Genomic DNA, 16,937 nt, shown 5'->3' on the forward strand with positions numbered 1-16,937 from the left:
TTTTTAATTTTCTGAAGGTGTTAACTGCGTGAAAAAAAAGGACCACAAACATTGCTGTGAAATCTGTTTTTGCAATTAAAGTAAGTTTTATTGTTTGTAAATATAAAGAATTTTACAATTTTATCTAATGGCTACAAAAATAAACAATCAATTACTGTCAATTTATTTAATTCAATCATTACTTTTCAGACAACTTCTAAATCTAACTGCAATGCTATTGTTTATTAATAATGAATAACAAATGACTTGAATTATAAAACAATTTAACAAAAATTATTTAATGTACTGTATTGAATTTTACATGATTTAAAACAAAACATTGGTTTATATAAAATAAATAAATTACGCATAATTTGAAAATATCATTTATTTAAATAAAAAATAAAATAAAAGCTACATTTTCTTTAAAACAACAAACAATAAATATAATATGAAAAAAAAAATGATTTGTAATACTATTCAGAAAACAAGGAAGAAAAACCGGGGATCATTATTAAGCTGTCCAAATGAAACAATAAACAACGTTTTATTTATAAATTTCATACTTAACTTATAATTTCGAGAATATTAAGACTAGAATAATTTAAACAAGATCTTTGAAACGGTGTCTACATTTGTGTAAGTACAAATAGCTATGTGTATCAGATCATGTTTATAAATAGTGTTATATTTGGTATATATTTCATTATATTCGATTTTTAAAACTATATACTTGTATGAACCGACTGTTACCTAAGACTTTTTGAATTATATGGAATAAACGTTCATATGAAAAGTATATATATAGCCGAGTGTACATTGTCAGAAGGCATTTAAATGTTTATCATAAAGCTTATAAACTGTACTGTATGTATTTGGTATACAAGTTGCTATAAATTCGGTAGATCTACTAAATATTACTGTAATTTTTTTAATACCCAAAAATATTTTAAATAACAATTCTAAGTGGATTGAAATCATGACTTCTAACATGTAGATTAAACAGTCTGTAAATGCTCTACAGCTTATTCCACCACACTGCTTAAATACAAATTAAATTTACAAATTTCAGTGGTGCTTTCTTGGTTTTTACAAAGCAATATTCCAATGAGATACATGTGTTCCAACCACTGTGCCATCTCAGCTCTTGAATGTGTCGAAATCATGAATCAAATAAGAAGCCATCCAAAGCATTATATGAATCAACATTAGAAGTCATTACATTACATAATTACATTATTTAGCGGCAGTGCTTGTTTTGACATTTTTAGTTTTATATAGAACCATATAACGAAGCTGTCTCTGAACTTTTTTAACCTTCAACGATTATACTTAATACATCATTAACTGTACATATTAATTCTGACTAGCAACTATTAAGGCATTATTTTCAAACATTTATAGTATTTTAATTAACTACATGATTAAATACAAAAGTAAAAATTTACAAATTACATGTTACGGTTACTATGTATATATTTAACAAGTTGGTACTGCAGTCGGGATTCATTCATATACAAGTTTCAATTTTACAAATGTTACACACGCCAAATATTAAAAACTAAAAAGGAATGTAAAAATAAATATATTTAAACTTATAATTGTAAATAATTTTTATACTTTATAAATATCACAAAATTCAAAGCGAATGAGGATTAATAAATCGTTTACGAAGAAATAAAATCAATTCTAGTCCAAATAACGTTAAAGCTCAATTTGTTTACGTCTCAGCCATTCACACGTATATCTTCTTCCTCTTTATGATATAATATTCGCAAGTAATCAACATCTTAAATGTTCCTATACTAATGCTCAATTCCACGAGTTATGTGTAACGTTACAATCATATATAATATTTTATTGCACATTTGCGTCCTCCCCAGCCGTCCGCGGGGTCTCGCTCGATCGTTTCAAGTGCAGTACAGTGCGGTGTTTATATCGAATATTGTGATTTATTTTGTCTCTAATAGCGCGTCAGCTACTGCTTTAATACCGTACGAATGAAACTCGTAATGAGGGGGGGGGGGGTTGCACTCAGGCGCTGAGCGAGGGGAACCAGGCGGCGAGGCCGGAGCGCGCGGGCAGCGCCTCGCGCAGCAGCGCCTCCTCGTGCGCCGACAGCCGCAGCAGCGCCGCCAGCGCGCGCGTCAGCTGGCGCGCCTCCAGCTCGCGCGACGTCAGGAAGCGCAGCACCACGTGCTTCAGGTACCTGCCGGACACACCGATACGCGAATGGTCACGAATGGGCAAGCTCCACGATACACGAATGGTCTGACCGATATTAGTTGAATGGCCTCTTCGGCAAGCTACGTCGATATCTTTTAATTATATTGAATTCATCATTTTTTTTTTCTAGAATAGGAAGGCGGACGAGCCTATGGGCCACCTGATGGTAAGTGGTCACCAACGCCCTTAGAAATTAGCCTTGTAAGAAATGTCAACCATCGCTTACATAGCCAATGCGCCACTAACCTTGGAAACTAAGATTTTATGTCCCTTGTGCCTGTAATTAAACTGAAACACAACAATATCAAGTACTGCTGTTTTGTGACGAGCTACCCAGACGAGCTTGCACAAAGCCCTACCACCATAGCCCTAAGAACACTATAAATAATATCTGAATTAATAATTAAGATAATAATTAATTGGTTAATGAGGCTGTACACATTTGATTAAGGTGACGACATATAAAAATTAAAACAAAATAAAACTCACCGTCTACTTATATCTTGTTCTTCTGCAGATGAGAGATCAGACTTACTACTCTGTAATTCTCTCTGTAGAGTTTTCTTCATATCTGATATTCGATTATCTAAAGTTTTTATTTTCTGAAATATTAATTAATAAATGTTTTAAAATTCATAATAAAACGTTTCCAATGAATGTTTTCAAGTAATGTCATGAGCCGAACCTTATTCTTATCACAGATTTCAGTTTGTAAGTCTTGTATGTTTCTCTTAAGAGCGCTCTCACTCTCTGTAAATGCCTCGATGTTTTTTTTCAACTCTTCCATTTCTTTTAATCTAGTCGTCTCGTTCTCTTTTATAATCATACACTCGGCTTGGTTCTAGAAAAATAAAGAAAACTCTAGTATTAATTTATTTCATAGCTATTAAATATAATTATAAAACTTATGATGCTTCTAAATAAGTATTTTTATCATCTATATTATAATATACTGCTGCGCTTCGTAAAAAAAAATTATTTATTATAAAATATATATATTAATATCTATTGATAATGTTTGTATATAATTAAAAAAAAGTAAGTTGAAATATGAAATATTTGAAAAGCGTATATATAAGATATATTTGCATACCTCTTTGTGCTGCGCAATAACACCTTCTAATTCAGCGATTTTATTTTTCAGATCAACTATTTCAGTCTCCAAGTACCGCACGTTGCACTGGCTCATTTCGATGTTTTGGGACATGTGGGCGTTGCGTAGCAGAGCCTCGTCTTTTTCTCTTTTCTCTCTACAACATTGTACGATAATATAAGTAAAGTGTGAACTTGTAAATGTCTCACTACTGCATGCAGGGGAGAAAAGGAAGGTAGTAGGAGACCTCAGGAAAAGGTCTAGAGTTTCCTCTACCGTGCTGCTGGAGCGGATTGGTGGATGTCGTTCACATACTTTGAGGGGAAATATTTTAAGTAATACTATATGTATTTAGAATGAGATGATCATAATAATTGTTTTTTTTTTATCATTTTCGCATAAACAAATTGTCGGGCATTTTTTGAAATATTGAAAAAAAATATATTGACGAATCGTCTGGTACTATTAAATTGAAATAATAATGTCTCGTTTAAAAATACTTGAACAATTTAATATTAAGATATGTTTTTTTATACTTATTGCCTTGTTAAGGCAATAAGTATAAAAAAACATATCTTAATTAAGGCAATTTATGTCACGTTATCGTAATAAAAATAAGGTAAAAATGCAAATAACGTGTTCTTTAGTGAAGATTCCGTAGAAATCTTTATTATAACTAAATGTATTGATAAGTATCATTTTTGATTTATACATAATGATTATCACCATTAACTTTCGATTCCGAGATTTATTTGAATTTAATTGTTTTGTCATCACCTCTTTCACTTCTACATTTTATATACAAAGCAAACTATATATAATAGAAGTATTGTTAGAGTATTTATAGCAGATATTATTTATTTTTTATTTACAATACATTTCAAAGAATTATAATTATTTTACTCTTTTTTAAATAAAAAAGTAATTTACTTTTTTTTATTTAAAATTTGTAATTGGTAGTATCACAATATTTAAATTTTTTTGGGACACAATAATTTTGTCTTTTCTTACTATGAATTTGTGTTTCGTGTAAAAAATGTGTATTGTATTATAATACATATGATAAAAAAAGAAAAAAAAAACGAATATATTATACGAAAGTTCCATTTATAAAAATAAAAATTATAACGAGCTATTGAACAGATAGGTTAATTAATTTTGTATTGTACTCTTTAAATGTTTGTCATTAGTAATGTTTGTGAACACAGCTGTGGAGCATATTGGTAATATTATGTAAATATGCGTTTATATTCACGTCATAAACGCAGAATATTGTTTTACTAACATTAAATTTTTGGATTCACATTTTTAACTGCTTTTCTTTAATGCCAAATTGACTATTATATATAATAAGTTTTTTTTATAGAATAGGAAGGTGGACGAGCATATGGGCCACCTGGTAAGTGGTCAGCAACGCCCATAGACATTGGCATTGTAAGAAATGTTAACCATCGCTTACATCACCAATGCGCCACTAACCTTGGGAACTAACATGTTATGTCCCTTGTGCCTGTAATTACACTAGCTCACTCACCCTTCAAACCGGAACACAACAATACCAAGTACTGCTGTTTCGCGGTAGAATATCTGATGAGTGGGTGGTACCTACCCAGACGAGCTTGTACAAACCTCTACCTAGTTTACAGCTAAATTGTTATTAATATCGTATTATTAATTCATTCAAAAAAAAAAAATTAAATGGTCTCACTTGTCGAACTTCCTTTGTATATCGACATAGTCGTGTTGCATATCGGACATCATGGTGTTAAGGTGGTTCACCTCAACTTTCTGTTCGTCGTAGAGCCGGTTGGACTTGTCGATCTTCTCCCGTAGTATCTTGACTAGTGTCCGTTCGTTTTCGAGTGCCTCAGCTATTTCTCGCTTCTCCTCGGTCAATACCGCGATACGGTTCTCGAGCTCAGCTGTCATATCCTGTAAAATTTTATTATTGATATTTACTGAATATATAACAATGATCGTTATGTTCCCCCATGACATGCGCTATTTTTTTTTTTTTAGGAATTATTATTTAAAAAATTACACCTTAGTGCAAACTGTATTCAATTGATATTTATGTAAATTAATAATTTAATTTATTTAGAAAAAAAAACTTAATGTACTAAATAATGCGCTTTTAATATAATAAGCAGTGTTTAACTTCATACTAATAATAATAAATTTGAAATAAGTATTATAAAAACAAGCTTTTATTAAATTTGGGCTGAAAGTGTGTGCAATATTTCATCTCAACTGGTTGACATTTGAAACGCACTTATTAAAAAATAAAAAAAAAAATAGAAGCTTGTTTCAGCATTACAATCATACCATGCATTTGAAACTAAATAAAAAAGCAAAGCTATATTTAGAATGAAAAAAAAAAACTAACAATATAACCTTACTTAACATTTACATTATTTATAAATTTCGATCAAATACACATGCAAAAGAAACAGCATTAGAAAGCTTAATGACAATAATCGCTACTCGCTAGAAGGTAAATAAAAATATTCAAAAATAATAAAATAAACTTTATTTTGTAAAAGTGCTGTGAAATATATAAAATCTATTTACTCGTGTAACAAAAATACAGAGAAATATAACAAACAAAAATATAAAAGCTAACGAATTGCTGCTATGATTGTTTACATTTTATACAAAATAAGATAAAAAAAAAATATTCTTAAAACTTACGTGGAATGTATATGTTCAGACAATTTATATAATTAAGTGAATAAGGAAAAATATTGACACGCCGTGTTATCTCTCATGACTCGAGTCATGTGATGTTTACATTATCTTTAAGGTATATTTCTTGATAAAATGACAATTTTAAAATACGATCTAAGTGACTAAACCAAAGCCGCACTAGAGCGAACGCCCAATACAGTAAAAATTAAAGAGCCTTTGTCTATTTAAAATAAGAATAGATGCAAAAAAATGCAATTATGTGATGGATATTTAATACCCATATTTAATTAATTCTAATAAAATATTATGAAAATGTTCTTAAAATATTATGATATAAAATTTGAATGTTTAAATAAAATAGGAACATAAATATTGAGCTGCCAAAAACAAAAACGATAATTATATCAAGGATGTTGATAAGAAATTAATTCTTGTTACAATATTTAACTAAGTATAAATGGTATTTTTTTTTCTCGCAAGAAACGATTATATTATAGGAATTGACTAATTTTATTAAGTAATTCTAATAAGTACATAATACAAATATGTAAAATTTCACCTTGTTTTACTCATAATTCCTCTTTTTATTTGTACATTATATTTAATATAAAATGATAGATATTTTGATATCTATCGGTGTGGCAATCCTAAACGATTATTTCTTAAACTATAAAACATCGATTTGTATAAAGGACGTTGAAATCGATTAGTTGCCCATACAGTAAAAAATAAATGTAATAATTTTATTATCACTTTTTATTGCACACAAGTGTTGAATTAATTTTTTTTTTTTTAATTTCGACCCCGTCTCTTGTAAAGCTAACGTCCGAACTTTGAGGTTTTTATTGCCAGTTATTAATTAAATCGCTAAGGAATACATGATTTTCGTTTTAAATTTTGGTATCAATATGTGCGAGTTCTGGTGTGTATCGGGGTCGACGGTACGTCTGCGAGGAGCGACTCGAGCAGGCCGGTGGTCGCGTGTGGCAGGCTAAATGCTGTAGAGGCAGGGACTCACGGCTGTGTGCGCGCGCAGGGCCCGCAGCTCGCGCGACTGCGCCTGCGTCTCCGCGCTCAGCCGCCACACCTGGCGCCCACACAACGGTTAGAACTGCCGAAACTGACTAGCTGACTCGAACATAACACTTAGCCTGTCTAACTATACATTGAGAGCGACCGAACGTACGCGGCTGCACTTGTTGCCTCTACGAGAGTCTAAACATCTTGCACTGAATCTAACTATCTGAAGGTATAATATGACTCCTTAGAGGCGGAAATTTAGATATTTTACAAGAAAATTTATTGTAATAGCTTTATGATCACGTGAATTCGATCGTAGGAGCGATAGAAAATGACTATGCGCACCTTTATTTGAAACCTTATATTTGTTTATAAGGATCTTTATAATTCCTTATTGGCAAACATAAGGCTACTTATAATTTATGTTTTCGCTTCAACATGAAAGAAATATTCGACATATAAAACGCGCACACTTACTCATAATAAAATAAATTTACATATAACATAATGTACCTACATGTCTGTGTGCAAGGAAATGTCTCTAGCTAACTTTAAAGCGGTCTCCAAAAAATTCATAAAAATAATTCTTTGAATTACAATTCGTCGAGCTCAATTAATCAAAAAAAAATTTATCAAACAACAATTCGCCGAAATAGATCAGCGACAAACAATTCATCGAATGAAAACTTTAAAACAAAACGATTTCAGGTGAACAAATACATTATTCGAACCCACCGAATTATTTCCACGTATTCTGTGATTTCACAAACACACTGAAATGTTTTGGGCCCACCCAACTTTTTCCACGTATTCTGTGATTTCACAAACACACTGAAATGTTTTGGGCCCACCCAACTTTTTCCACGTATTCTGTGATTTCACAAACACACTGAAATGTTTTGGGCCCACCCAACTTTTTCCACGTATTCTGCGATTTCACACACACACACACACTGAAATGTTTTGGACCCACCCAACTATTTCCACGTATTCTGCGATTTCACAAATTCACACTAAGATATTTCGAACTCACCCAACCATTTCCACGTATTCTGCGATTTCACACACACACACACACACACACACACACACTAAGATGTTTCAGATCAACCCAACTATTTTCACGTATTCTGCGATTTCACAAACACACTGAAATGTTTCGGACCCACTCAACTATTTCCACGTGTCCAATGAATTGAAAATTCGATATTTCGAAAAATATTAAAAGTCGCCAAAAATTCTTCGTAGGGTTAGGAGTCTTATAATTTCAAAACGAAGCTCCTGTCTCACAAACTCAAAATTCGGTTATCACCTTTCTGATGTCACCAAATATTATTCGACTAGTTGTTTTTCGATGGACTGTTTTCGACAAATCCTTCGACGGAAAGTTATTCGAAGAATTATTGGCCAAAGAATAATTTTCGTTGAATTGTAATTCGATGAATTTTCCATAAATCCTTGAAAACACATTTGAGTTTAAAACATTTAATAATAATAATATTTACGGCTTATATGTTAACATGTATGAACGATACCGCTCAATGTACTAAATTGTTTCATTTTATCAGTTTCCGGAATTTAAATATTGTACAAAATTTTAATATGCGTCTAGTATCACTTATAAACACATTGATCGTATTTGAAATTCTTGCTTGTAATAATAATAATAATGTTATCATAAGTTTTATCTTTTTAAGTAATGCTCAATTAAAAATAATAACCATAAGTATATAATATTAGATATAATAAATATATTAAAAACATATGTTATTTAATTAATATATATATATATTCAAAATTCTTCAATTATATATATATACATGAAGAATTTTGAATTGAAAATAAAACTTAAAATATTTTCTAGGTAAAAGTGAAATATGACAAATCGTCTAATGTCTTTAAAATAAAATTGTATTGATCGTGATATTTAATCTATAAAGCGATATTTGAAAATAATAAAAATATGAATCATGACTCATACCACTCAAACGGTTGCTCTGTAGGAATAATACTAACCTTAGCTTCACTATTAGCAAGGTTTTGTTTTGTTTTTTCCAATTCGACAGACAAGCTATCTATTTTCTCTTGTAGTTCCTTTTTCTCAACTTCGACTCTCCGTCTCTCGGCGCCCTCCTCGCCCGCCTGTCGCGAAACGCGCGCCACCTGACGGGGTAAATCTTCAACAATTTATATCACAAATAATATATTTGATATATTATAAACATGTTAGTGTAAACAATATTTATATACATGAAGTTAAGAATGGAAGTTAATCATTTCAGAATTACATGCATTTATAAATAAAATAATTGAGATTAAGTGTGTATGTATATTAGGCATTATTTATACATAGTATGTGTTCATACTCGAGAGACGAACGGTATTATATTGAATATCAAGAAAACTGTTAGCTGAACTATGTGAATATTAACTTACCCGTTTAATATTGTAACTTTTCTCCGTGATAACACCGAATTTAATACGTGTTTATAAAAATAGAGTGACTTGGTGTGTTTGCACTGAATACATAAATACGATAATTGTTATAAAATAAATCGATACTATAGATGTATTATTGTTTATTTTTTTTGTTGCCATAAATCAATCTAACTTCATACGCTGGGTAAACGTTATCGTTCACATATATACAAAACTGTATATTGATACAAAACTAATAGTATTCTATTAGTAGTTTTCGAGTAATGTATACAATCAGATATATAATAACCATATATATATTGTTTATTTTGTGTAAAAAATTTAATCATTTTTAATATTATATTTGATGTATACATACGGCTATGTAGAAGTTGAAACGTGTGGAAGCTGACCTGAGTCTCCAGGGAGGCGATCTGCCCGCTCCACGAGGTCTTGACGTCGGCCAGCGCCATCTTGGCCTCCTGCAGCTGGCGCGTCAGCACGGCGCGCTCGCGACATACGCGGTCGAATTCCTCGCACCCCGTCGTCTTCACTTCTCGCTTATCTACGGTTTTAATTATTATATTTTAATTATTATCGTATTCGTTTATCTAAAAGGCAGACGAGGGTATGCCTAAACTAATGGTCAGTCGCATGCAGATATCACACGGCTTAGGAATTCTTTTTCAATGAGATGTAATAACCTCAATTGTCACAAATCAATTCCGATCACGCATCTAGTCGCTAAGAAAATAGTAAAAAGTAAAAATCATTCATTTACATAATTTAAACCGTGGGAGTGTTTGCATCGCTTGCTTAAGATACAGCCGCATTCCTAGCTTTTTTTAAAAAAAAAAAGTATATTTACATATTTAATCTATCGTATAAAATTGGAATCAAACCCATGTTGTCAATATTTCACCGTCACCTTGTGAACTAAACGTGTCGGCGCCCAGCCTTACCGTCGTCGTGCATGTGGTGGTGCGGGTGCGTGGGCGGCAGCGCGGCGCGCAGCACCTCGAGCTGGTCGGCCGCGTCCCGCGCGCGCGCCTCCGCCGCGCCCAGCGCGCCCGCCAGCTCGCCGCGCTCGCGCGCCCACTCGCGCCGGCACTGCTCCACTTCCTCCTGCAGGGAACGTCCGATTCATTGTTATATGATCGAGACTATACATTTTAAGTATGAGTAGAAAGGCTAGGTATAAATTACTGTATCTTTTGTTAAACTTATTTTTGAAGAGTGATATGTTTGTAGTGATACGTAATGAAATGTACCAAATTCATCGATACATTTATTATGCTTCCTATATTACTGTAATTGTCTCTGTATAGTTGTATAGGTTTTGTCTACAAAATTAATTGCCTCGCCTATTTCGTGTACGTTTTCTATGAGAAAATGTCGACTGTAATTATTTTATTTCAGTTATTTTGTAAATTATATTACATTGAAATTATATAGGTGTCGTCTTCTAACTCGATCTAGATAAACTGAAACTTATTTTGAGCTGTTATTGCTCTGCGATGTCAACAGGTGGCGCTAGTTGTTGCGAGACAAGGGCGCGAGCTATACTCAAACAGTTGCTTACACTGTAGGGCGTAATTTGTAGTTACACCGAAATGATGTTTTTGGTGAAGGGCTGAACTCAAAAAAAATAAACTATTTGCCATGCCTATGATGAAGCATTTTTTTTATATAGAATAGGAAGGCGGACGATCATATGGGCCACCTGATGGTAAGTGGTCACCAAAGTCCATAGACATTGGCATTGTAAGAAATGTTAACCATCGCTTACATAGCCAATGCGCCACCAACCATGGGAACTAAGATGTTATGTCCCTTGTGCCTGTAATTACACTGGCTCACTCACCCTTCAAACCGAAACACAACAATACCAAGTACTGCTGTTTTGCGGTAGAATATCTGATGAGTGGGTGGTACCTGCCCAGACGAGCTTGCACAGAACCCTACCACCACCAGTAGCATATACTAATTTTTTAACCTAAGGTTTTATGCCTCTGTAAACTCTAGTTTAGTCTATATCATTTGACATTGTGGGGGCTGTAAATACATGTATTCGAATGACAATAAAATAATCCAATCGGACCTAGAATAAAGAACTTCAAGGCTGTAAACAAAACTATCTTTATCATAATTGTAATAATATGAAAAAAAAATATTATGCTCTTTTCTGTAACTGGAAGCCGAGATGGCCCTGTGGTAAGAACGCGTGAATCTTAACCGATGATCGTCGGTTCAAACCCGGGCAAGCACCAATGAATTTTCATGTGCTTAATTTGTGATTATAATTCATCTCGTGCTTTACGGTGAAGGAAAACATCGTGCGGAAACCTGCATGTGTCTAATTTCACTGAAATTCTGCCACATGTGAATTCTACCAACCGGCATTGGAGCAGCGTGGTGGAATAAGCTCCAAACCTTCTCCTCAAAAAGAGGAGAGGAGGCCTTTAGCCCAGCAGTGGGACAGTCACAGGCTGTGACGGCATTACGGTACGGCTGTGACTGATTAATTGTAATAAATATAATTCATTTTGTGTAAGGTCAAATTAAAAACTTACAGTTAGTGTATCGAGTTTGTCCTGTGCGTTTTCTGCAGCTGCAAGTCGCGCCCTCAGTTCACTGAGCTGCTTCTCGGCTGCATCTCGAGCTGTAATTGCTTTGGATGCCTCGGCTTGAGCTGTTCGTGCCACAACTTGCGCTGCAAGGGCTTCTTCACCTATTTTAATGAACAAAAAAATACCTAGATAATTTGGTCTCATTTATTTTTAATACAAAACAATAATAGATGCAACTACTATGTTAGCTGGTCATTAAAATCATCCGACCCAGGGTTTGAATCCAGTATCTCAAAATCTGCAGCCCTTTAAGCTAGTCACTAGATAAATTACAAGAGGGTATTAACCGTTGCATAATTAAAATTATGTAAGAAAGAAAATAAAAATTAATTATTATTTTTATTATGACAAAAATGAATAACCTTGTACAGTAGCCAATGAGAGTTTTAGTTCTTCAATTTTCTGTTCCCAATACAAATCTCTATCTCTTAATTTAATCTCTAACTGTTCTGCATATTGTTGTTGAAGGGCCACTTGGTCCACTTCGCCACCAGTGCGGTCCGATAAGTAGGTGTGTAGTTGTGGTGATATGGACTGTAAAAAAAATATATTTTTAACACCATAATAGATACCATATAGATATATATATGTAAGAAATAATAAATTTAAGCGGGTATACAACGTCACTTATTAGGATAGCAACACCACACAACGTGATGTATATCATATAGGTTGGTCGGTTGTCAGACATCAAGTGTGAAAAATATAAGACGGGCGCCTATTTTATTGTGTTGCCGACTGATGGAAATATAAAATATAAAGGTGTATCTGTCAGTAGTGCGTGTCGAGCGACCCCTTTGGTCTCTTGCTCTCAGGATAGCGCCAGCGCCGGACGTGCGCACTGATTGTTTTAATAAAATCAACATATTGGACGACAATGGCCGCCATTAAAATGGAAATCCATTTGAATCCGCGACATATATATTATAAAATACAATGCCTGGTACAACTAAAATGACTCATGGCAGTCGTTAACACTGCCATGAGTCATTCTACAGGTGAACAATAAGGTTTTTGAGCCGACTAAAATAGACTTAGCATGAAACAACAATTGACAACTACTTGGCTTTCCTCGAGATAGCTGATAGCCTAATGTCTTACATAATGTTAATATGTAATTACATTCATTCAGCCTCAATCTGTAAAATATATAAATATTTGACAGACCGTATAGTACTCGTACTCTTATAGGCCAACAGAGCTTTATTATCAGTATCCTGAAATATATATCAATAAGCAATATTATTAGACTTACAATTTTATTTGCTAACAAAGCAAAAATTACAATGGTACATTTTTAACAATCAATAAGCAAGTGTAGTGCTTATATATTGTATAAAGGATTTAATATTGACTTTGAATGGATGGGTGATGAAGCATGTAAATGACCCTCTGCTGAGCTAAGGCCTCCTCTCCTATAGAGGAGGTTTAGAGCGTACTCTACTACGCTGCTCCAATGCGGAACTGCGTGACATATTTTCGTCTACCACGTTAAATATGCAGGTTTCCTCATGATCTTTTCCTTTACCACCGAGCACAAGATAATTTATAAGCACATGAAAGTTCTACCGTGCTTGCCCCAGTTTGAACTCATTCATTAAAATTCTCATCTTCTAACTGCTGGACCATAATGGCTCTTATATAGTAATGTGGATCAAATAGTCAACCATTTAGCAGCATTCCCATTTACCATGAACCAAAAAAATTGCAGTGTTGAATGTGAAGTGTTCAGTATTAAGTATTTTTAGTACATTACAATAATGCCTACTAATCAATATTATTTCAACAAAATATTAGAAACTATGTATAAATAATTTATTTTAAAAAATATAAAAAAATAACTATAATCAAGTACTAGCAAGACTGTCAAAAGTTTATATTGTATGATTCAGTCCCGATTGTAAAAAGAAAACAATAAATAGCATAGACCTTGACAAAATAGAAAATATTGCAGTTTTTTAATGAATAAACTTACAAGGTCAAGCTAACAACTGGCGGATTTATAAATGAAAAGGTAGTCTTAATTTGTCTTAATAATGATAAGTAACTTATTACATTATGTAAACTATTTTGATACAAAAACTAGCACTTATGCAAAAAAAAAATCTTTTTTTAAATAAACAGAATTAACACTCATTTGACTCATAAATCAATATTTTAATATTAAAAGGGATAAAAAAATATTTTCATAAAGGACATAACTGTATACATATTGTTTTACAAATATAAGAATTAATTACACATAAAAATCATAATAATATTATACATTATTCAGACCAATTAAATTATTGTTAAATTGAAAAACTGATGCTTTTATATAACATTGCATCATATTATGTGTTATAGAGGTATATAAATATAACATATATAACACTAAATAGTACTTGATTAACTGAATATATTTAATAATAGTAGTATGTTTTTTTAAATATATGACTAACTCACATCTGATGTTGAATCTCCGGGCCCACCTGAAGTTGATGGACTTGTTGTAGACTGAAAAAAATTTAAAAGTAAACACATCAAATAATTATTTCATTTTAAACAGAAAAACACATACAATATTATTTTGTTTGCATTTTATTTTTTAAACTGCACAGATTGATAAGCTACAAACACTTTTACACATTTAACACATAGCAATTAAGACATTGGTGGGTTTTGATTATTAATTAAAGAAAGGCATAAAAAACTTTGAATATAGTTTACAAATATATTAGATGATAATAGAATGTTATTAATTTTTTTTTTAAGAAATAGTATATTAAATTTAAGCAGTTTAATAAAGGTACCGAATCATCCCTTAATGTAATTCGCCCCAAAAAGGCCCCGCTTCGCCAGCTACTAGTCAATTTGCTAATGTCGCTGCCAGTTTCTTCCTTAATTTTACTTTTTAAGCTCGCGAACATTTTTGCTTTTTAATATTTGTTCTGGAAACACGAAAAGCATTAAATAAAAAGTAACTTCACAGGTTTTTAGTAAACATGATAACAGTCATTGCTCACATTCGCAAAACTAAATATCTTGTTAAGGTTCACACTTATGGTCATAAAAGGTACAACATAATTTGTTACTAAAGCACATTTCTTAAGTTTACAATATTGTGAATTCAATTTATAAATAATAACAATTACAACAAAAGTCGAAACACTTTCTAAAGGACACACAATTAGACATACAACTTATGACACAATATCGCAGTGTCGCCAGTACATTGATCGTGAATGATGTCAAAAATAAAAAAAACCCAGAACCTTCAAATTTATTCATTTTTAAATGTAGCGAATTTTGTAGTAATTATAGTTTTAATTTTTTTTAAGTCGTAAGCCTGTAGAAATATTTGGCTTATTTGCCTTTTTCTGTTGTTCTATGAAAATTTGTATAAAATCATTGAAGAGCCTAAAATGTTATAGTTAAATCAGAAATTACCTTAAAGAAATATCTCAATTCTATAACTATAAGTAGATAGAAATATTTCTTTAGATTTTATAAATTCAGAAATCAACAAACACAACTACTGCAAAAAATATCGCACCATTACTTCGCTAATCGCTCGTTGTTCAACTCACTGTATAATTATATTAAAATTTAAATTGTATTGGATTACAGAATAATTTAGACAGTTCGCAATAATAAAACAACCTACTACCTATTTTTCAAATAAATTAATGTGTTTATATAAAGAAAAATCTTCTTCTGTAAAAAGTGTTTTGGTTACTTTATGCCAAAGTTCGCTGGTTGGTTGATCTTTTCGGATTGGTGTAAATACGTCATCCTTTTTAAACGACACGGAAATGTTGTGAAATGTTACTTGCTTTTAAAATTAAGAAGGGTATTGAATAAATTGAAACCACAGTGATGTGTTTTTATTTCTCAAAATAAATAAATTGTCACAATCTACCTTATGCCTTCGTTTAAGTATTAATTTAATAGTGGAAATATAGTACTACTATAATCATGAATGGAATAAATAATATTTTATAAATTTAACAAAAGCAACATTCCTATACTATAATATGAAATCCAGTATACGAATACAGTTCCACGCGGTCATAATTTTTACCGTAGCTCTATTAAATGTTTATTTGGGCATATTTAAATCTTTAATGTAAATACTTCTTATGTAAATAAATTAATAGACAAAAAAAATGTTGAAAACATACATCTTCATTCATCTCTTTTGAAACGGGAAGGTAATAATGATAACGATATATCAATAATCGAATGTATATTTACTTTATGTCTATATTACTTATATGTCTTAATACTTTTTCAGTTCACAACTGTTATTTTTTCTGGTTTCAGTCTTGGCTTTAACCGTCGTGGCATGGCATGGCTTGGCTTGGCTGGTCTTGGCTTGGCTGGTCTTGGCTTGGCTGGTCTTGGCTTGGCTCCTTTTGGCATGTGGCGTGGCGATATATAGCGTGGCGTTGTGACATGACGTTACACTTTGATTAAAATTATTTACATAATGAACATTCTTTCGCAGTTCACATATTATCAGTACCACCAAGCACCCTTCAATTTATACCTACACAGGATCAGGCGCGGATCCACCGTTGTGGGCATGGTAAGCATGCCCACAATCCTAGACCCTGGGGTCGATAGAAGTGCCTATAGATCTATACCGACAAAGCTTGGGCAAGGTATCCGCGGGAGCGTCATACATTTTTTAAACTTCTCTTTTGTACAAGTAAGAAGGAAATGTATTAATAATAAGTAAGTTCGTAGTCCGACTCGCCTGTGACCACCTTTTTTTTATGAGGGCTGGAACTGTGTCTGCACAGGGTCAATTGAAATGTGTTAGGAAATTTTCTAAATTTCCTTCTATCAATTCAATATTAATATTTTTTTCTATAGCCAGTTAACACAGCTAAAATAGA

At 32.4% G+C, this 16,937-nt stretch overlaps 1 protein-coding gene across 2 annotated transcripts; it reads right to left on the reverse strand.

Moving 5' to 3' along the window:
• Window positions 1-442: 442 nt before the first annotated feature.
• On the reverse strand, window positions 443-15,246 carry LOC126781047 (golgin subfamily A member 1). 2 transcript variants are annotated; one of them, XM_050505815.1, is made up of 13 exons: window positions 15,060-15,246; window positions 14,847-14,984; window positions 14,500-14,550; window positions 12,417-12,588; window positions 11,998-12,155; window positions 10,387-10,549; window positions 9,838-9,989; window positions 9,023-9,169; window positions 5,007-5,230; window positions 3,299-3,455; window positions 2,891-3,046; window positions 2,695-2,807; window positions 443-2,188 (listed from the first exon to the last, which is right to left on the reverse strand). In XM_050505815.1, exons 2-13 carry the CDS (start codon window positions 14,961-14,963, stop codon window positions 2,014-2,016), a joined length of 1,785 nt encoding a protein of 594 aa, XP_050361772.1. In that variant the 5' UTR covers window positions 14,964-14,984; window positions 15,060-15,246; the 3' UTR covers window positions 443-2,013. The 2 variants fall into 2 exon arrangements, with proteins under 2 accessions (XP_050361772.1, XP_050361773.1); XM_050505816.1 differs by lacking the exon at window positions 9,023-9,169.
• Window positions 15,247-16,937: the final 1,691 nt, after the last annotated feature.

This window comes from Nymphalis io, chromosome 3 (assembly GCF_905147045.1).
Source record: "Nymphalis io chromosome 3, ilAglIoxx1.1, whole genome shotgun sequence".
Classification (NCBI taxonomy): Eukaryota; Metazoa; Arthropoda; class Insecta; order Lepidoptera; family Nymphalidae; genus Nymphalis; species Nymphalis io.

Coding starts and splice junctions, on each gene's coding strand:
- LOC126781047 (XM_050505815.1), bottom strand. CDS start 14,963: ATGTTCGCGAGCTTAAAAAGTAAAATTAAGGAAGAAACTGGCAGCGAC. Junction 9,170..9,837: donor TCGCCTCCCTGGAGACTCAG/GTCAGCTTCCAC, acceptor TTACCCCGTCAG/GTGGCGCGCGTTTCGCGACA. Junction 5,231..9,022: donor TTGCTAATAGTGAAGCTAAG/GTTAGTATTATT, acceptor AAAATTTTACAG/GATATGACAGCTGAGCTCGA.